This window comes from Prionailurus viverrinus, chromosome D1, assembly GCF_022837055.1.
Source record: "Prionailurus viverrinus isolate Anna chromosome D1, UM_Priviv_1.0, whole genome shotgun sequence".
NCBI lineage: Eukaryota > Metazoa > Chordata > Mammalia > Carnivora > Felidae > Prionailurus > Prionailurus viverrinus.
The window spans coordinates 115,371,726-115,391,992 of record NC_062570.1 but is presented as its reverse complement, the minus strand read 5'-3'; the positions used below and the strand labels follow the sequence as shown (position 1 = coordinate 115,391,992).

Here is a 20,267-nt window from a genome sequence, read left to right as displayed (position 1 = left end):
GCCCGTATCCTTCACCTACCTTCCACACCAAAGGCGCAAGGCAAGAGGTGGGGGCACAGAGGATGCCAGGTCCCAAACCTCCCAACCAGGGTCCCCGGGAATTGGACGCAGAGGCCAGCCTGCCCACAGGGCCAGGGGGTTGGTGGCCATCGCGCTAACCCAGGTGGGCTCTGTGGACGAAGCGGGCGCAGGCTGCATTTGGCGGGATCCCAGCCCGTGGAACGTTGGAAGCTTTGCGAGCGTGGGCACAGGCTCACAGACGGGAAGCCCGGGAGGCTGCGCCCGGGGGGCTGGAGCGGGAAGGAAACAAGATGCGAGCCTTGGCCCTCCTGCCGCCAGTGAGCTGCTGCGCCCTCCCCTCCAGCCGCCAGCTCCCGGCAGGTTCGCCGATCCACCCCCACCCTTGCGGGCTGTGTGGTCCCAGGCAATCCGCTTAACCGCTCTGTGCGCCAGCGCCCACATTTGTTGTCGACATTCTTTTGCCGCAAACTTTCCCCATCTTCTGCTCCCTAATAACCACCACTCCACACCCCGCTCCCGATGGTGGGGTAGGGCTGGGGTGCCCTCTGGGCCCCTCCTCCAGTTCCAGGTCACTGAAGCCAGCACTAGGGGGTCCTCCTTCCACCCCCTCCCTCCACTCTGGCACTGAGCCCTGGAGGCCTCGCCATCCCTTGCCCCCTGATTTTTGTCCCCCGCTCCTCTTCCAGAGGTTTTTCTAACAGCCGCCTGGGGGTCCCCACCTCCAGTCGACCACCTGGCACATCCTCTATGCCCAGTGCAATGGAGGAGTATAAATGCTAAGTCACCCCACTCAAGCTGCCACGGCCTTTCCTTGGAACTCCCCAGAGCAGAGTCCAGGCTCCCCCCAGGAGCTGCCCACCTCCCAAGTGAGAGCCTAACTTACTCCCCCGTGGAGGCCCCAGGCCTCAGGTTCTCAACACTGATGAGGCACCATAGCCATCTGGAGGGTTAGACGCGGGTTCCCAGGCCCTGGCCCACAAACGGCCCTATCCGTTTTCTAAGCTCCCTAGATGGATCTTCCATTTGCCACAAACCCACCCTTCCAGGAAGCCTACCATCAAGCCTAGGCTTGAATCCTCGTTGCACTACAGGGAAAGGGGAACTCTGAGGAGGACAGAGCAGAAGGCTGGTCGCAGAGGCCAGATGTGGCTCCCAGCCTGGGCTTCAGAGTGCTGGTGACAGGTCTGGGCCACGGCCAGCCTCCTGGCCCTGCGGTGGTTACAGCGCCCAGAATCCCAGACTTCCTAGGAACGCTGGGTCACAGAGGTAAGAGGTCCATGGTGGGGGAGGGGTCCACATGTCCTCAGGGATGCTCAGCACAGCTTTGGGGCAGTGGGAGCCAGCCGTGCCACCCCAGCAAAGCCCCCTCCACTCCTCTGCAGCCCCGGCTGACCCGGCTTACCCCTGGGGCTACCCCACAAGCCCTTTGAACCCCTACCTGCAGCCTCGAGGAGGCTGGTTCCCCAGGCAGGGCCCCAGCTGGGCCCAGGTAGACCCCAGATGGAGGGCGGGCCCGAGGCCCGTGCCAGGCGTGTGCCTTCAGGTGAGCTCAGCGCCGCACAAACTTGTCTCCCAGGATTTTTCCACACAAAACACGTCTCCCAGGGAAGCAACCGGTCTGATGAGCTAGGCGTGCGGGCGTTCCCACCCCGCCCTCCTGGTGCCCCCACAGTCCCGTCCTGCAGTGAGAGGCCGCCCCAGACGGACGCGCTGGGTCTGGGATGGAGTCCAGGACCCCTCTGCCTGTAGCAGTGGCCTCCGGGTTGAGCCATGGAGCCTGCAGGATCCAGACCCCCAGCACGGTAGGTCTCCCACCCAAGCGCCCACCTCGGCCCAGCAGTCCCACCCCAGGCTTCACCTTGACCTTTCCGAGGACCCTCCCCTCCCCTTTGAGCCTGTCCCCACCCTGCCCCTTCCTCTCCAACACTGACCTCACTCCTAGGCCTGCCTTCTGACCCTGACCTCCCTCCTCACCCCCAGGCCCCCATCCACCATCCCCACCGGGGGCCACATCCCCTGAAAAGACTGATTGCAGATTAAGGCAGTTGTCTTCAGGGGCCAGGGTAAGGGACTCCCGCGGGAGAGAGGAGGCTGTTAGGGTGGGCCCCACAGTGACTCCTCAAGGGGGCCCCAGGAGGTACCTGAAGCCACTCAACCCCCCCACCCCTCCAGCCCTGCCCAGCTCACCCCTTGCCCCTGCTCCATCCACCAGGGGCCTATCCTAGATTCACTCCAGGCCTATCCAGGAGGCCTTGCAGCATGCTGGTCCAGCTGGATGGGAGCACCCCAGGGAGACTTTCTGGGGGCAAGCCCTGATAGGCCCGGGCCCCCCTCCCCACCCCTGATGCCGACCCCTCCTAATCACTGTTCTGCCGGACTCCTGGGTTCTTCCTCCCCTGACACAGCCTCTGAGTCAATGCCTTGTGGCAGTCCTGCCTACCCTGCCCCATCAGAGCTCTGTCGAGCTGAGCCCTGACTCACATGTAGGGAATGGCCTTCTACCTCACAGCCTGGGGGGCAGAAGCCAGGGAGGGGTGAGAGAGAGGGCCAAGCCAGCCCTTTGGAGGCCTCTGCAGAAGTTGGGGAGATGGGGGCAACTTCTGGGGTCTACAGGACAGAGATCCAGAGGGTCACAAGACTAGGGTGTGGGCCAGTCTATCTGTATGCTTCTGGGGTCTCCTGGGCACCAAAGATCGAGGCCCATGGGGCCCTCTTCTACCCCAAAGCCCCCCCACCCCAAGCCCTTTGTCCTCAGTCCTCACCCTTAGCATCGACCCCTGATTCCTAAGAGTGACCCAGGATGCTGACCCCTGCCTGGCTCAGGGCCCCCAGTCACCCAGGGAGGGAAGATCCCTCCCTTCAGACTCCTGGAGGTGGCTGGCCGTAGCTTCCCCAGTGACCTAACCTGGCCCTTCCCTGACACTCAGGACAGTGGGGCCTGATTATCCCGCCCCTACCCCAAAGGCCCCACTGTGGCCGGGGAACCCAGATGGGCCCGGACCCTGCCACCCCGTCCCGGAACAGGCGGAAGGAACGGGGAGGCCAGGCCGGGACGTGGGGCCTGTTCTTCCGCCCAAATTCCACCTTAAGCTGGTGGTGGCCCCTCCCTCTCACCTGGCCCAGGTGTCCCCGCCCCCAGCCAAGCTCAGGGCTGGGCAGGCGTCTGTCTCCAGGCTGGCTCTGGGCGAGGCCAGTGGGGAGGGGACTTCGGGGACGGGACGGTGAAGACTGCTCAGGCCGAGGAGGCCCCGGCGGCGGCGGCGGCGGCGGCGGCGGCGGCCCAGGCCGGGCGCACACCCAGCCCCGCGCGCCTGCCGCCATGCAGGACGGTAACTTCCTGCTGTCGGCCCTGCAGCCCGAGGCCGGCGTGTGCTCCCTGGCGCTGCCCTCCGACCTGCAGCTGGACCGCCGGGGCGCAGAGGGGCCCGACGCTGAGCGGCTGCGGGCGGCCCGCGTCCAGGAGCAGGTCTGCGCCCGCCTCCTGCAGCTGGGCCGGCAGGCTCGGCACAACGGGGCGGCGGAGCCCGAGGGCGCCACCGAGGTGGCCAGAGGTAAGCGGGCGCCTGCAGGGTGGGTGCCGGGCAGCGGGAACGGCAGCGGGCAGAGGTGGCCTCGGTGGGTGTGGCGGTACGAGGGCCAGAGGCCGGGGTAGGGCCCGCATGGGGTTCGGCGCCCTGACGCACCGAGGCCTCGCACTGAGTCACCCGCCCCGCCCGCCAGGTGTGGGAGAAGGCATGGGTGCGGCCTCCCACCAGCCGGCGGGGACCCCCGAGCTCGGGCCCCGCCGCCCCTTCCGCCCCGAGCGAGCGCCGCCGTCGGCACGTGGCACGATCGGCACGTGGCAGGCCACCCGGGCCAGCCTCTGTCGGCAAAACGGGACCGCGCACACGTCCGGTCCCACGTAACACAGGCTCGCACGCGGCCTCGGGCGCGCAGCCATACACGTCAGTCCCGCTAAGACACAAACACCCTGAGACACAGACACCCAGACTCCAGCGTCCCTCCCCACCACCCTCCAGGCCCCAAGGGAATAAGCAGACAGAAACGTGAGGGGGCGGGTCTGGGAAGCCTGGACCAGAGCCACCTGCCTGTCTGGACCGGGGTCTCCCTGTGGAATTGCGGCGGGGTGGGGGTGGGGGCCCGCAGGAGTGACCCAGATATCATTCCCGAGAACCTCAGGTGGGGGAGTGCCCCCTCGGTGCGGGCAGACCGCCCTGTGTCGGAACCCCGGCTCTACCAGGGTGTGTGTGAGTTCGAGAGCAAATGCGTGAGTGTGCATGCATGTGTGTGTGGATGTATGTGTGCGCATGTGGGCGCATGCCTGTTAAAGGATCCCACAGACACAGTGAGTTCAGAGCAGTTGTTCTAGAAATGCCATTTCCTCCCTGGCCAGACTGCAGCAACAGGGATCAAGGTTAGATAGTAAGGTGAACTTCCCAGGATGTCAGGAGCCAAGACAACAGTTCCACAGTGGTTCATGTGACCTTTAGAGGGCCCTTTCCCAGGACAGGTCTCCAGATGCTGGCCAGACAGGGGGGGGAGAGGGTCAGCCAGCATAGGGGCCTGCCAGAGCAGCCTGGATTCCTGGGTCCTCTCCTCCCTGGGCCTCAGCCTTGCTGGTGGCTAAGTAGTTGGGTGCCCAGGGGTCATGGGGTGGAGGAGGGAGCAGGGAAGGGTTAATTACCACCCTGGCTACCCTGCCAATTAGGGGGAGGATTATAATTTGGGGGTGGGAGTAAGGTCCCCAGGCTGGGGGTGTGTCCCCCCAGGCTGAGCCTCACTAGCGTCAAAGGGTTAATAGCCCCTGCCCAGAAGCCTCATTAACCAGGGCGGGTCTGGGGAATGTACTGGGAGGGGAGCCCCCCAGACCTAGTTGGAAGAGGCCGGGGGAGGGGCTGAGGCCCCCTCCCTTCACTCACATCATGAGTCCTTTCAGCCACTCACCCTGCCTAGGCTCTCTGGGGACGTGTGACCCCTCTCCCGCAAGATATGGCCCTAGCAGGGACCCTGGCAGAGGCTGATCCCCTCCGGGCACCTCCTCCCTGTCCAGAGACGCCGGAGCCACCTCACCCCAGTCCATCCCCCTGCTCTGCCTTGGTCTGACCTTCACCCAACCGTCCTCAGTGTTTCCAGCTCATGCACCTGTTGTCTATCAAACCAGCCATCCATCTGTCCATCCACCCCTCCTTCCAACGGTCCGACCAGCCCTCCCTCCCTCCTCCTCTGCCATCTCTCCACCCTTTACCCACCCCCCCTGTCTGTCCACTCACCACAGAGTCGGGCTGGCGCCAGCAGCCTCAGTTTCTGTGTGGCTGGATGGGGCGGGCGTGGCTTTTCCAGGTGGGACAGGGAACTGTGTGTCCTTGGCGAGTGTGGCATCACTCCCGTGTGACCACAGCAAAGGACGGGCTCACAGAGGTCAGTGTGGCTTCCTGGAGGAGGGGGTCAGGTGTGTGTCCTGGCAGGGACTAGAGAGTTGATGGAGTGCCGGCACACTTCCCAGGCAGCCAGGGGGTCGGGGGTGGGAGATGGGGGGGGGGGGGGTGGTGAGCATGCCCATCCCCCAGCACAGCTGGAGGGGCAGGGGGCTGTGGGAGAGGTCCGACCAGGGTGGACCCACAAGCGGAGGAGACCCATGAGGCATCTGGCCCAGCCAGGCCACCATTGTCCCTGTCGGCAGGCACATCCCGCGGTCACTACCACACCCTGCAGTCTGGCTTCAGCTCGCGCTCCCAGAGCCTCGGTGGGGACAACGTCTCTGTGAGTACACTCTCTCCGGCCTCAGGAGAGGCTCGTGGGGGAGGCTCTGGGGGAAGCTGGGAGCTGCCGGGTCAGGGAGAGGGGCTGGTGCCGGGTGAGCCCCCAGCACCCACTCACCGCTCTCCTCCCTGCCCCGCAGACCTTCCGGCCCGTTGCCAAGCCAGCCTACAGCCCGGCCTCCTGGTCCTCCCGCTCAGCTGTGGATCTGAGCTCCAGTCGGAGGCTGAGCTCTGCCCACAACGGGGGCAGCGCCTTTGGGGTCGCGGGGTACGGGGGAGCCCAGCCTGCCGCACCCATGCCTACCCGGCCCCTGTCCTTCCACGAGCGTGGGGGGGCGGGGAGCCGGGTGGACTACGACACGTTGTCCCTGCGCTCGCTGAGGCTAGGGGCCGGGGGCCTGGATGACCGCTACAGCGTGGTATCCGAGCAGCTGGAGCCCCCAGCTGCCTCCGCCTACAGGGCCTTTGGCTACGAGCGCCAGGCCAGCTCCGGCCGGTCAGGGGGCTTGGACTGGCCGGGAGCCGCTGAGGGGCCGCCCAGCCGGACCATCCGTGCGCCGGCCATGCGGACCCTGCAGCGATTCCAGAGCGGCCACCGCAGCCGTGGCGTGGCCGGGGTGGCCCCAGGGGGTGTCCTGGAGCCTGTGGCCCGAGCACCATCCGTGCGCAGCCTCAGCCTGAGCCTGGCCGACTCCAGCCACCTGCCGGATGTGCGTGGACTGGACAGCTACGGTGGCCACCGCACTCTGCAGAGGCTCAGCAGTGGGTGAGCTGGGCCTGGCTTGGGGAGGGGACTTCTGCCACGGCCCTGGCCCGGCCCCAGGGTCAGCCTGACCCCTCCTGGCCCCCGTCCCTACAGATTTGACGACATCGACCTGCCCTCAGCAGTCAAGTACCTCATGGCCTCAGACCCCAACCTGCAGGTGCTGGGAGCAGCCTACATCCAGCACAAGTGCTATAGCGATGCGGCAGCCAAGAAGCAGGTGACCGACCGCCCCCGCTGGTGCCACTTGCGGCCCACTGGTCCGTGAACACCCCTGCCTACCACCCTCGGTGATCCTCCCACTTGTCATTAATCTCCGGTCCCTAACCACCCCTCAACGGTCCCCACGCTGAGTGGGCAGGCAGACCCCCCTTTGGCCCAGAGCCTCCCCGGCAGACGAGGGGCAGGAGGGAGTGATGTGCATACGTACAAGTACAGCTGCGTGCCTCTGCGCAACCTGCGCACACCTACACGCATCTGCACACATCTAAAGACACCTGCGCACCCCTGCACACGCCTGACACGCCTGCGTACACCTGCACGTCTCCGTCACCAGCACACGCCCTCCCGTACTCGCACCCGTCTGCACACGCCTGTGTGCACGTTGCTCACACCCGCGTGCCTGTGCGTGCAGGCCCGCAGCCTTCAGGCCGTGCCCAGGCTGGTGAAGCTCTTCAACCACGCCACCCAGGAGGTGCAACGCCACGCCACGGGCGCCATGCGCAACCTCATCTACGACAACGCGGACAACAAGCTGGCCCTGGTGGAGGAGAACGGCATCTTCGAGCTGCTGCGCACGCTGCGTGAGCATGACGACGAGCTGCGCAAGAACGTCACAGGTGCCCTGCCAGCCCACGCCAGCCCTCTCCTTCCCTCCCCCCGTCCTCTGTCCCTCTGTCCCCGCCCCTTCCATCGGTCCCGACTGTTCTTGTGCCATAGGTCTGCAGCTAGCCTCCAGCCCCCGGGCCCCGTGTCCCCAAGCACGGTCTCTCAGCTGTGTCACAGCCCCGTGACCTGTAGGTTGTGTGCAGGCTCTCTCCATGGGGCTCTCGAGCGAGGCTCCAAACGCCAGGAGGGGCCCTGGGAGAGGTTGGGAGCCTCGTCCCCACCCTCCCTGGAGGGCCTGGCGGGGACTAGCGGGCGACTGCTGACCACGGCCACGGCCCCGCCTGCCCCAGGGATCCTGTGGAACCTGTCCTCCAGCGACCATCTGAAGGATCGCCTGGCCAGGGACACACTGGAACAGCTCACAGACCTGGTGCTGAGCCCCCTCTCGGGGGCCGGAGGACCACCCCTCATCCAGCAGAATGCCTCTGAGGCTGAAATCTTCTATAATGCCACGGGCTTCCTCAGGTGCGCCGGGGCGGGGGGCAGAGAGAGAGGCTAAGACGGTGGCCGTGGGGAAAGAACTGGGTGCCCGGAAGGGGGCAGGGGAGGCCTGGAGAAGGGGCACTTGAGTCCCAGGTCTGAATGGCAGGGTGGGGCTGGCCAGGGCGGCAGGTAGAAGCAGGTCGGCCGCGCAAGGTACGGGTGCTGGCACAGAAGTGAGACAGGCAGCTGGTCCCAGGCAGAGCGATGATATGTCAGGGGGCAGCGGGCCCTGGGGTCCGCAGGCTCCCCTCCACTCTGGACACTTGGCGGGGGGTGGGGGAGGATGGGCATGCAGAGGGGCTGCAGGTGCCAGGGGGCGGGGCCCAGCTCAGGGCAAGGAGGTGACTGGGGCTCAAGGGCTCGGCCCTTGGGACCGGTTCCCACTGGGGGGGGGGGTCCCCGGTCTGCCTCCGTCCGCAGGAACCTCAGCTCAGCTTCCCAGGCCACTCGCCAGAAGATGCGTGAGTGCCACGGGCTGGTGGACGCCCTGGTCACCTACATCAACCACGCCCTGGACGTGGGCAAGTGTGAGGACAAGGTGAGGGGCGGCCACTGCCGAAAGGTCCTGGGGGGTTCTGGCCCACGCTGACCACGGTCCGCCCTCTGCAGAGTGTGGAGAACGCCGTGTGCGTGCTGAGGAACCTGTCCTACCGCCTGTATGATGAGATGCCGCCCTCCGCCCTGCAGCGGCTCGAGGGCCGGGGCCGCAGGGACACGGCCGGGGCGCCACCCGGCGAGGTGGTGGGCTGCTTCACGCCTCAGAGCCGGCGGCTTCGAGAGGTGGGCGCGGGCCTGGGCAGCTGGGAGCAGGCCCCCCCGGCCCGAACCCAGCTGACCCTCCACACCTCCCACCCAGCTGCCCCTCACGGCTGATGCACTGACCTTCGCCGAGGTGTCTAAGGACCCCAAGGGTCTTGAGTGGCTGTGGAGCCCCCAGATCGTGGGGCTGTACAACCGGCTGCTGCAGCGCTGTGAACTCAACCCACACACGACCGAGGCAGCCGCGGGAGCACTGCAGAACATCACCGCGGGCGACCGCAGGGTGAGGACCCACGTGTGGCCTTGCACTGGGGACACGAAGGGTGAATGAGGAGGGTGCAGGAGCTTTCCAGTTTAGTCTGTTGGAGCGGGATGAACACAGCCAGGTGGATGAGCCAAAACCCAAGACGGAGGGGACAGGACGCGCCGCCAGGGGTGTGAGACGCAGGGGACACCGGAGGGGACAGGACGCGCCGCCAGGGGTGCGAGAGGCAGGGGACACCGGAGGGGACAGGACGCTGCCAGGGGTGCGAGAGGCAGGGGACACCGGAGGGGCAGGACACGCCGCCAGGGGTGCAAGAGGCAGGGGACACCGAAGGGGACAGGACGCTGCCAGGGGTGCGAGAGGCAGGGGACACCGGAGGGGGCAGGACACGCCGCCAGGGGTGCGAGAGGCAGGGGACACAGGGGGACAGGACGTCCAGCCAGGGTGCGAGAGGCAGGGGACAGGAGGGGCAGCCAGGAGTGTGAGGCCAGTGTCCCAGACGGGACAGGCCCACAGGATCCCTGAGGGTTTAGGGAGAGGCGTGAGCTGAGAAGGGGCTGACCCAAGTCACACGTGATGAGGCTCCTGGCTGGGCTGTGAGGGCAGAAGCAGAAAGAACAGAGCAGGTGAGGGGCGCCTGGGTGGCGCAGTCGGTTAAGCGTCCGACTTCAGCCAGGTCACGATCTGGCGGTCTGCGAGTTCGAGCCCCGCGTCAGGCTCTGGGCTGATGGCTCAGAGCCTGGAGCCTGTTTCCGATTCTGTGTCTCCCTCTCTCTCTGCCCCTCCCCCGTTCATGCTCTGTCTCTCTCTGTCCCAAAAATAAATAAACGTTGGAAAAAAAATTTTTTTAAATAAAAAGAACAGAGCAGGTGAGAGACGGTGGGGTCCAGTCCTGCCTCAGGGTTCTGGGGAGGGAGAGGGACGGGGACAGAGAAGAGCCCCAACCCGCGGCGCTCACCAGCTCCTCTCCTGCCCGCAGTGGGCGGGCGTGCTGAGCCGCCTGGCCCTGGAGCAGGAGCGCGTCCTGAACCCGCTGCTGGACCGGGTTCGGACCGCTGACCACCACCAGCTCCGCTCGCTGACTGGCCTCATCCGAAACCTGTCTCGGAATGCCAGAAACAAGGACGAGATGTGTGAGTCAGGCCACCCCGCAGCCCGGGCTCTGCCCTCACCCTGCCTAGCTGGGCTCACACCTGGGGTTTCTTTCCTGCTGCCCGTTTGGGCGAGCCCCTGGCGAGCTAGAGCTGAGCGGATAGATGGGGGGGTGCGGAACCGGGGGTGGGCAGGCGGCCAGGAGCGGAGGCTGCCTTCCTGACCTCCCCCCCTCCCGGCCTCCCGGCAGCCACCAAGGTGGTGAGTCACCTGATCGAGAAGCTGCCGGGCAGCGTGGGCGAGAAGTGTCCCCCCGCCGACGTGCTGGTCAACATCATAGCCGTGCTCAACAACCTGGTGGTGGCCAGTCCCATCGCTGCCCGAGACCTGCTCTACTTTGACGGGCTCCGAAAGCTGGTCTTCATCAAGAAGAAGCGGGACAGGTGAGGCCCCTCCGGCACCCTCTCTCGCGGCCCAGCCTGTCCTCCTGCTGACGCCCGCCCTTCCCGCCCCACCCCAGCCCCGACAGCGAGAAGTCCTCCCGAGCAGCCTCCAGCCTCCTGGCCAACCTGTGGCAATACAGCAAGCTCCACCGAGACTTCCGGGCGGTACGTTCTGGCGACCCAGGGCAGGCAGGGCCGGACCCGGGGGCGGGACATCGGGTGGCAGGGAACAGACCTGGCAACTCACGTGGAACAGGAGACTCGGGAAGTGGGGAACACGAGAAAGGAGACCAGAGGCCCAGGGAGGAGTGGGGCATGGGGACCACAGGGCCCGCGGGCAGGAACCCTGACTCCGGGCCCCCCTCTCCACTGCAGAAAGGCTATCGAAAGGAGGACTTCCTGGGCCCATAGGTGAGGCCTTCCTGGAGGAGGATGCAACGTCGCCTAGCCTCCAAGGGATAGGCTCAGCTCTGCGCTGCTCGCTGGCCAGCCTGGCGGAGAAGGCTGATGGCCCGGGGCCTCTCACGGGAGCCCCGTGTGCCACTTTGCAGGGGCCCAGGCACCAGGGAGGGCATGGGGGCGCTGTTTTAGGGATTTGGCTTCTATAGGGCAGGGGTAGGGCAGGGCTTGAGGCTGCTCGGTGTGTGGGGTGGTGACCGGGTCATTGGGCAGAGGTGGTGAACTGCCAGTCCTGGGAATAAAGATAGCTATGGACACAGCCCTGCAAGTTTCTTCGGCTGGCTCGACCTGGGGGTCCAGGCCAGGGACTCAGCAGCGTCCCTGAGCATAGCCGCACCTGCCCCTAATGATACTCACCCCGAGTCACTCAGATGCTTCTCCAGGTCAGAATGGCCAGGACCAGGACAAGAGTATCCAGTGGGGAGAGAACTGGAGGGACCAGGGCAGACAGCAGAGGCAGCCCAGGGGCCAACCGAGGCACAAACGCAGCAGTGTTGGGGACCGTGTGTGCAGAGGGGTGGCCACTCCTGGGAGAGCTGTGACCTCCCCTGGCTGAGGTGCTGCCCTGCTGGGCCGTCCACACCCAACACTTGTCTCTGCCCTGCCTCGCCGGGCCTGGGGGTGTCCTGACCAGGGACTCGCACCGTCTGACTGAGCCCTGGGAACCCATCTCACCAAACCAGGACATTTGGTGGTGAAGCTCCCTCCCACTCACATTTTTACAACAAAAGGCTTCTTCTGCAAAGCTCAGAACCTGCAGACTCTAAGGGGCCTGCCCCTCCTCCAGGACCTGTGTGGATCAGAGCGGGGCTGGGGACTGTCACGCCCCCAAGCAGAGAGACCCAAGGAGGCTACCGTTAAGAGATGTGTCTGAGCTGGCTCAGGATGGAGGTTGGAGAGAGGGCGGGACTGCGTGGACAGCCAGACCTGTGACTGGGTGGCCGTGGGGATGAGGAAGGGGAGGGGCCGAGGGCCGTGGAGACCCTGAGATGGACGTGCCCCTTCCTGCCCCAGGAGAGGAGAGGCTGAGGCTCAGGCAGGATCTAAAAGGACTTTATTTTCTGGCACAAGGAGGCACACTAGAGTCCCCCCACTTCCCTCAAGGTCTCATGGCTGGTAGTCCTGCTGAGAGGAGAAAAACCCCACCCCGCCCTGCACCCAGCTGTCCTTGGTGATCCTGACGCTCCGGCGGGTGCAGGCTACACGTCATCCTCAGACACCAGGCAGTAGAAGTCCGTGCGGGCACTGTAGTTGCGGGAGCCGAGGTCCGAGACATCCACCTCGCTGCCCCGGCCCTCTCCAAGGGCGACCCCACTTGCATGGGGTGGAGCTAATGGCTCCCCAAAGATAGGCCCTCGGACACCTGGGAAGAGGGTACCACCAGGCCTGAGGCTGGGCTGTCCACAGCCTGACTTCTGCTAGGACCCATGAATGAGGGTCACTCCCTGCTCACCCTCCTGCATAGTGGCATCGGAGGTCCTGGAGATTCCCAGGCAGGCCTTGGGTCCGCGTGCCTCCGGGAAAGAGGCAGTGAGGGTGTGCTGGGGGTCAAGCCCACCGATGGGCTGCAGGGAGGAAGTCCCCGCCACCTGGCCCCCTTTCTGGGCTCCTCAGCCCCGTGCACCCCCTCCGCCCCAGGCCAAGCTTCTCAGGGTCGGTGTGGGACCAGGGGGGCATACCCAGGTCCCCCTCAGGGTCGGGGTCCAGCTCCAGGTGCAGGGTGCGACCCTCGGGCAGGTGGCCTTGCACGATCAGCATGGGGTCCTTGTCACCCTGCAGCCGGGTCTGGGGGTCTCCCTCCATGGCTCTGTGCCGCACCTTCCGTGGCAGTGCCAGCTGCAGCTCCTTCCAAAACTCTGAAGAAGGCGCCTGGGGGCCAGGACTGGGCTGTTAGCCTGGTGGCCTTGGCCCCAAAGAGCACACCTGGAGGCATGCGTTCACCTGGCTCCAGGGGCCTCAAAAGAGGCCCCTCTTCTGGGCAGCAGGCCACAGAACCCTCACCCCCACGGGGTCCCATCCACAAGTCCCCACACCACAGAGCTGCCCACGGAGGAGGCCCTCCTTGGAGCCCGGTACCACCATCCCCATTAGGGCGCCCCTCCCCTCGCCCCTCTCCGCACCACGGAGCCGGGCTTCCAGAGCAGCAGGGTCACCAGGTGGCGGTGCTGGCGCAGCAGGCGGAGCGCGGGGTGCACGGGGTCGCGCCTCTGGCCCTCGAAGGTGATGAATATGGGCCTGCGCGTGAGCTCCAGTAGCCGGCACAAGCCCTCCCTGCGCGGGCGGGACCGTCAGGGAGGGGACGAGGCGGGGGCCCACCCCACCCTGCGCGGGACGCACCGGAAGCTGTGGCTGCACCAGGCCCGGCCCAGGAATGCTTCCGACAGCACCACGATGAGGCGTCGACAGCGGCTCAGGTTCACCAGGAGATCGGCGGAGGGCTCTGCGAAAACCAGGCGTCGGCGGGGCCGAGGAAGGGCGGGGCCCGGAGGGAGATGGGGCGGGGCCCCGGGGGGCGGGCCCGGGCCCAGAACGGGGCGGGGCCACAGAGAGCAGGCCCTGTCTCGGACGGGGGCGGGGCCCGGGGATGGGGCGGGGCCACGGAGGGCGGGCCCGGTCCCGGGACGAGGGTGGTACCATGGGGGGCGGTCCTGAGCCCAGAATGGGGCGGGGCCACGTAGGGCGGGCCCGGTCCCGGAACGGGGGCGGTACTATGGGAGGGCGGGGCCCGGGCCCAGAACGGGGCGGGGCCATGGGTGGGCGGGCAAGGTCTCCGGACTGGAGCGAGGCCACCAGGCTGGGCCCGCGGTACCCGCGCGTGGCAGGAGGTCGCGGTCATCCAGGAAGAGCTTGTAGCCCCGACGCCGCTCTAGCTGTGGCTTCAGGATGAAGTTCACGAACTTCCGGTCCTCGGGGCTGTCGCTGTAGGAGACGTAGGCGTCGTAGAGTTTCCCGTCTGCGGACGGCAAAGGGTCAGCGCCCGGCTTTCCAGGCCCGGGGCCCGCTACCCTGGCCGCCGCCCCCGCCCATTCCGGGTCCTCTAACCCCTCCCCACGAGCTTGGGGGGACCAGGCCTGCCTACCTGGCAGATCCCACCTGGCAGATCCCGCACGCACGCCCACAACGCCGCCTCCAGCTCTGGATGCTGGCCGCCTATCTGGCTTCTGCCGACCCCAGCCCTCTGCCCTCTTTCCTGGACTGCGCGCTCAACAGCCCTGAGGGACCTCCAGGGTCCCCCCTCCACACCTTCCGGGGCAACCCGCCCACCCAAAACTGAGCCTAGGGAGGTCTCATAGCTGATTCATTCTCTTCGTCCATCCTGGCCCCACGCACCGTTCATCTCCAGCTCCCCGTAGGCGTCTTGGTACCAGAGCAGCACATTCAGTCGACACTTCACATAGAGCAGGGCCGCCAGGAGCAGGGCCAGCAGGACCAGGAGTGAGGCCAGCACTGCGGCCAGGTGGCCAGCTGGGCCTGGGACAGAGCTGCAGTCTGAACCGCTGCCACTCCCACCCGGCATTCTCCAAGCCTCAAGGCTCCCCAGCCCCCCACCCCCAGGCCTCCCACCTTCCACCCAGTGTACTCCCACTCACCAGCTCTCCAAAGAGTGAAGGAGGAGGAGCTGACATTCCGGATGGAGCAGGTGAAGACCCCATAGTCCTCAGCACTGGTCAGGTTGACCCCCAGAACACTGGACACAAGCACCTCTGATGAGTTGGCCTTGATCCTGGGGAGACCAGGCCCAATCCTCTTACCTGGGGCCTGAGAGCATCAGTGGATGTCCCTGGACTGACCCACGGAGGATGCAGGTGTGGGCTTCCTGAGTAGCCCTTGAGCCAAAAGCTAAGAGAAGTGGCCAAAACCTGGTGGGGGTGTGGATCTGTCTGGGGCAGTCACGTGATCTTGGGTCTGGGTTTTGGGGGGCCAGTGCCTAATTCAGGCCATAGGACTGTGCTAGCACCATTGGCCCTGGGCTGTCTACAAGGGGCCATATGTCCCTGCAGTCACTGACCCTTGGTCTGTGTCAGAAGTGGCACTCTGCCCATGTCCAGGTGGTTATAGACCAGGGTATAGGTGGCCACGGGTATAACCAGGGTAGTCACCTGACCCTGAACACCCCAGTCTCTTACCGGGAGTCTTCATGGAGGCCACAGTGGCTTCCATTGCCCAGCGGCAGCCCATCTTTCAGCCACTGGACTGAGGGCAGGGGACAGTGGGGCCCAGAGACCACCCAGGCCGTGCAGTTCAGGGAGACCGCACTGCCCAGGGCAGGCTCCAGGGCCTGGTTTCCAGACGGGGAGAGGAAGTTGGGGGCCGTGTCACAGACACCTGCAGAGAGAGGACCCAGTGATTAGCCATGCCTGGAATGCTGGGCTCCCACCAACCACAGATGGTCTGTGGGCCAGGAAGAAAACAAGACGGTCAGTGCCATGTGATGCTTGGTGGCCTCACCATGTCCATGCACAGGTCCCACAGGGGACAGGGCCCGGCAGGGTCTTGGGTGTTCTGCCTGCCTTCGATGTGGCTGCTCTGTCCACAGAGGACATTGGAAGGCAGGGGCCAGAGTCATAGCTGAGCTGACCCACCCCAGCTCAGGGGGCCCACCTGACTGCCCATCCACCCGGGACATGAGCCCAGCTCCCACATTTTCTGTGTGCGCCTGTTGCCGGCAACTGCGACTCCCGCCCAGGTGAACGGCCAGGCATTGCACCCCTCCCCCCGCCCCTCTGCCGGGGGAGCTACAAGTGCAAACACCGGGGGCTTGGGGGGGCACAGGTGCTGAGCGTGCCACTCCTTCCACTTGGGATGGCAGCAGGGGATTCCAGGACCTTCCTCTGCTGGCCACGAGCAAGCTTTCCCACCTCCCTGAGACGTACGCTTTCTGCTCTTTAAATCGGGGCGAGGAGTCCCAGGGGACGTGAGAGGAGACCACCGTCATCTTGGTGGTGTGGTCTCTCGGTAGCCCACACCTACCCATCCTGCCCCCAAGGGGCCCCCCACTAGCTGCCATTTCCAGTGTCTCTCCGCTTTACTGACTTCCACGACCATAGTCTAGAGGCTTTGGGAAGGAGAAGGCGCAGGGCCTGCCCTAACTGTGGGGTCAGGACCTTGGGCTCTGTGGGAGGGGTGAGTAGAGGCCTTTGTACCCCTGGCCGGAGGCCAGTCAACATCACAGCATGGAGCCAGCCCGAGGGATGGGGGTGGGAGTGGGGTCCGTGCCTGTCCCTCTCTGACCCGTCTACCTGCCATGGTCTGGCCGGGGCCTTCTCGGGGCAGGCTGGGCACTGGTGCCACCCCCCCGGCTCCTCAGGGCTCCTTGGCTGAGCAGACTGGTCCCCCGGGGCTCTCTGTCTCTGTGGCCGGTCAGTCAGGACACCGGGAGGGGTCAGAGGCTGCTGCCATCCCAAAGGAGAAAGTTAAACAAGAACGGGATGAGTTAACATGTAACCTCGTACCAGTTGCCTGGAGGGTGCCGGGCACACCAGCACAGCAGCATGTGTGGCACCTCATGCTGGAGTGGGCATGGCCCAGGGGGCTTGGGGAGCCCTCAGACTTACCTTCGCCTGCTCCGGTGTCACCACGATGGCCCAGGGAGGGCCCCCTGGCACCCCTCATAGGGTGGCACGTGGCTGTGTCCCCACTATTCCCCGGGATAGGGACGCCACAGACAAGGAGGACTAGGGTGCAGACCTCGCTTACCCAGGCCCTGAGCGCCGAGGGTCACATGCCACCTGCCTGCCACCACGGGGTGGGTGTGGGCTGCTGGACTCGGAGCCATACTCCCAGCTGTAGCGTTTTGTCCTGGACATGTCGCGTGTGCACGCGTGTGTGGGGACAGGGCACCTGAGCTGAGCCAGGCCACAGTCCTCAAGGCAGGAGGGAGGGGGCCTGGCTGGACTGAGTCTGCTCCAGAAGGCCTTGTGGGTCCCCCCTCCTTCCGGGTCCCACACCCGTGTCCCCCCCGCCCCGTTTGTCATGTCCAAAACCAAAGACCTTTGTCCACATTGTCTAGTTCTCCAAGGGAGGCCCCCACCCCACCACGGGTGACCCTCCTCTCCTCTGTGGGGCTGGGACCATCCGAACCCGGACTGGGAGCAGCCGCAGGTGCCTCCTGACACAAAAAGCTCTAGGGCGACCTGGGCTGAAAGGAGGGGACAAACCCCCCAGCGCAGGAGCCAGAGGCCTGGGGCCACATCCTCGAAGCCCCAGCTGATGCAGCAGGTACTTACTGAGACCTCACTCCCCTCCTGCCTAGGGCTGTCCTCCCCACGCCTAGGGCCCCAAGTCTTTCAGCCTCCCCTGCGTTCCTTCTGTGTGGGTGATGCCACCGTGGGCCTGGCCCAGCCTCCACACCCCCAGGAGCCCTGGGCTCGGCTGGCTCAATTTCCTTGGGGATTGCTGGAGCATCAGGCAGGGAACTGGTGAGGAGGTTCCTTCCCGAAGCCCTCTGGTGGGGGGCAGTCTCGGGAAGGTCCTTGAAGCAGAACCAGTCCACTGGGAGACTGTGGGAGACGGGGCAGCGCACACCCCCTCCCCGGGGTCCCCAGCTCGGCGGGTCCCAGGGAAACTCCTGCAGTAACACTCACACCTTTCAAACTCTTAAGATCTTTTACTCCCAGGGAGGCAGTCTCCGGCCTTCCTGGAAGGTAAGGCCAAACTGCACAACCTCCCCCTGCGCACCCTCCCCTGCATAGTCTGTTTTGCACACCACATCCACACACAGCCCTCTCCCCATGCACACCTGCACTACATGCACCCCCCCCCCCCCGCACCTCCAGCACTCTTGTGGCCACACACACAGCACACACGTACTTGCAACGGCTCGCACAGGGCACATGGCCTCGAGCATCTGTACAAACCCCACACCGCACGCTGCATCTCACACCTGCCCTTGCCACCCATGGCGCGCACACAGCCTCCTGTCACCCCCTGCTCTTAAAGGCACACACAGGCCCACGCGGAGCGGCAGGGCTGTCGGGGGAGCACGCGAAGTCACCTGGTTCCGGCTCTCTCCTCCTGGGGGGGGATGGCGGTCGTCGAGGTCATTGATGCTTGCTTGGGAGCAAACTGTGTGCTCAGCTGGGCCCCAGGTCCGGCCCGCAGCACCGCAGCCCCAGAGCACATCGCCAAGCACAATGAGGACCTGCCTTTTGTTTGTGTGTGTGTTTTAATCAGAACTTTCCCTGCAGCTTCCTGGCTTTACAGTCACATCCTCTCCTGACCCCAAACCCCACCCAGGCAGGCGCGCAGTTGGTGGTTCTCGCCCCTGCCCCGCCTGCTCAACTTCTTCCTGTTAACTCAGAGTCAAGCGGCTCCTTCCTCCGGGGCCCACCCCAGCCCACCGAGGCAGTGTACTTCCCGAGGCCAAGCCTGGGCGATGGAGAGGAGGTTGCGGAGAGGCTGGGGCCCCGGGTGACGTGAGGGGGTCCTAAGGAGACCCCCCCAGTCAGGGTCATCCCGCACACAATCGCATAGGGTCACCGCTTCCCAGACACAGCCTACAGAGTGACACTCAGGATGGTGAGAGCCTCCAATGTGCATCTGGCCTGTGACCTGCTGGGGTGACGGGAGTCCTGTGGATATTCCTGCCAATAATGGGGCCTTGAGCAGAGCTTTTGGGCTCCCTCCCGGTCCACTTCCCCCCTACAGTGCCCAGACAGGGGCTGTGGTATCACATGGACCTTAGTTTCAGGCTGGGATGGGAAGGCAGTCCCCCCTTTTCCAGATAAGGAAACAAGAAAAGGCCTCAATAGAGGTTCCTGGGCTCTGAGCCCAGCTGTGGGGCGGGGGGGGGGGGGGGGGGGGGAGGCAAGGCAGCTGGCATCCCCTTTTGTCACTTTCCCTCCCAGACTGACTGGGACTCAGGGCCCAGAAATCGGTGGCTGGCATCACTACCCGTAGAAACCGGGCAAGAGTCCCCTTCAGGCCCTGTCCCTGCTTTCACCTACCCAGAGCAGAGGCCCACCAGTGGGCCACCCTCAGTACTGGCTTTCATTTGTCCTTGCTCTGACCCTGCCCCAGCCCTGCTCACCCCCACCCCCACCCCATGGCTGGCAAGACCCTCAGCTGATGGTGCATCTAGGGCTCAGGGTCCCACAGAACTACCGGAAGACCTGCCCGCAGCCTCTCCCCACCGAGTTGCAGCTTCCTGGCTGCGCGCGGGTATTGCTACCAGCCCCTCCTGGAAGGTGCCTCAATGGGCCTGACGCCCAGAGGTGGATGGTGTAAGCACCTGGCATACAGTCGTCAGTGACCGGCCTAGGGGTACCCAGGGAGGACACAGAGAGCCCCGAGCAGCCTTGCTGCCTCTCAAAGTTCCTGCCAGACTTCCTGTTGCTCAGTGTGTGTCCCCCGGTGCCACCATCTCACAGCCATGACGGCCCCCGCCTTCTTCCTCTAAACCACACCCTCCTCCCCAGGCTCACGCTCCAAGGTGAGCGCCCACAAGCCCACGTCACCTCAGGCACCATCAAGAACCGCCCCTCCCCTCCCCCCACCCCACCCCCACCCCCATCCCCAAGGGTTCCTAGAAAGCTCCGGGTCTTCTGCTTGTGCTCTGACTGGAGGTCTGGCTCACTCGGCGGCGGCGGCGCAGGAAACGGCGGGGGAAGGGGGGGGGGGGGGAGGGGCGGCGATCCCACCCCTCCGCCGTCTGGTTTGCTGCTTAGGACCCCACGGTCTCGTTACATCTTCCGCTCAGCGGGCCTGCAGCCCTCTGTGCGCCACGCGTTTGCTGCGCCCCCCGACGTGTCTCCCGCAGGACAACTGCACACAAGGTCCACAAGGTCTCGGCCCCGCAGGCGAGGAGCTCTGTCCCGCTCCCCCGGGCCACACGCCCCGTTCTCCTCCACTATACACCCCACCTCCGGCGCTCCGCCTTAGTCAGGGGCGATCCGGATTTAGCAGGCCCCCACCCTCCAGGCGCGGTGAGCACGCGGGTGGGGGTCGGGCACAGAGGGCGGGGACGCGGGTATCGCGATGGGAACGCGCACCGAGAGCCGAGGGCGGACTGGGGCGCGCACGAGGGGGCCGTGGATGGCGGGTCGGGCGCGCACGGCGGTGGCGCGGAGGGCGCGCAGGCCTAGCGCGGCAGGTGGGGGCCACACACGGACGGCGGGAGCGCGCGCGTGACGGTAGCTCCGCCCGGCGACCAGCGCCGCGCACGGCCCCAGCCGGCTCCTCGGTACGCCCCGGGGGCCCTGGGAGGCCTCGCGCCTGGGATCCGAGCTGCGGGCGGCGGCGAGGGTCCCCGCGCGCCTCCGCGTCCCACCTCCCTCCCCTGGGCAAAGGTCACGAGGAAGCCACTGCCCACGTCGGGCGGAGCGGGAAACGTGGCC

General features: G+C 65.8%; 2 protein-coding genes across 8 annotated transcripts; one reads left to right on the top strand and one right to left on the bottom strand.

Moving 5' to 3' along the window:
- The first annotated feature begins 1,742 nt into the window (after window positions 1-1,742).
- PKP3 (plakophilin 3) lies at window positions 1,743-11,188 on the top strand. 3 transcript variants are annotated; one of them, XM_047877707.1, is made up of 14 exons: window positions 1,743-1,823; window positions 3,377-3,572; window positions 5,702-5,781; window positions 5,921-6,546; window positions 6,640-6,763; window positions 7,178-7,382; window positions 7,722-7,896; window positions 8,335-8,452; window positions 8,524-8,694; window positions 8,771-8,956; window positions 9,918-10,071; window positions 10,281-10,473; window positions 10,551-10,638; window positions 10,849-11,188. In XM_047877707.1, the coding sequence occupies exons 1-14, from the start codon at window positions 1,743-1,745 to the stop codon at window positions 10,882-10,884; spliced, it is 2,433 nt and encodes an 810-aa protein (XP_047733663.1). In that variant the 3' UTR covers window positions 10,885-11,188. The 3 variants fall into 3 exon arrangements, with proteins under 3 accessions (XP_047733663.1, XP_047733661.1, XP_047733662.1); XM_047877706.1 differs by lacking the exon at window positions 1,743-1,823 and having other exon boundaries at window positions 3,171-3,572; XM_047877705.1 differs by lacking the exon at window positions 1,743-1,823 and having other exon boundaries at window positions 3,168-3,572; window positions 7,178-7,896.
- A 781-nt stretch (window positions 11,189-11,969) lies between these two features.
- SIGIRR (single Ig and TIR domain containing) lies at window positions 11,970-18,953 on the bottom strand. Of its 5 annotated transcripts, XM_047877714.1 has the most exons (11): window positions 17,927-18,952; window positions 16,630-16,731; window positions 16,173-16,325; window positions 15,060-15,258; window positions 14,523-14,656; window positions 14,263-14,403; window positions 13,742-13,885; window positions 13,270-13,372; window positions 13,053-13,203; window positions 12,612-12,801; window positions 11,970-12,295 (listed from the first exon to the last, which is right to left on the bottom strand). In XM_047877714.1, exons 3-11 carry the CDS (start codon window positions 16,177-16,179, stop codon window positions 12,132-12,134), a joined length of 1,233 nt encoding a protein of 410 aa, XP_047733670.1. In that variant the 5' UTR covers window positions 16,180-16,325; window positions 16,630-16,731; window positions 17,927-18,952; the 3' UTR covers window positions 11,970-12,131. The 5 variants fall into 5 exon arrangements, 4 of the variants coding, with proteins under 4 accessions (XP_047733670.1, XP_047733666.1, XP_047733669.1 ...); XM_047877710.1 differs by lacking the exon at window positions 16,630-16,731; XM_047877713.1 differs by lacking the exon at window positions 16,630-16,731 and having other exon boundaries at window positions 16,173-16,322.
- Between the last annotated feature and the right edge of the window lie 1,314 nt (window positions 18,954-20,267).

Coding starts and splice junctions, on each gene's coding strand:
- PKP3 (XM_047877705.1), top strand. CDS start 3,341: ATGCAGGACGGTAACTTCCTGCTGTCGGCCCTGCAGCCCGAGGCCGGC. Junction 8,957..9,917: donor TCACCGCGGGCGACCGCAGG/GTGAGGACCCAC, acceptor TCCTGCCCGCAG/TGGGCGGGCGTGCTGAGCCG. Junction 10,474..10,550: donor ATCAAGAAGAAGCGGGACAG/GTGAGGCCCCTC, acceptor GCCCCACCCCAG/CCCCGACAGCGAGAAGTCCT.
- SIGIRR (XM_047877714.1), bottom strand. Junction 13,204..13,269: donor TGGTGCAGCCACAGCTTCCG/GTGCGTCCCGCG, acceptor CCGCCCGCGCAG/GGAGGGCTTGTGCCGGCTAC. Junction 12,296..12,611: donor CGACCCTGAGGGGGACCTGG/GTATGCCCCCCT, acceptor CCCTCTTCCCAG/GTGTCCGAGGGCCTATCTTT.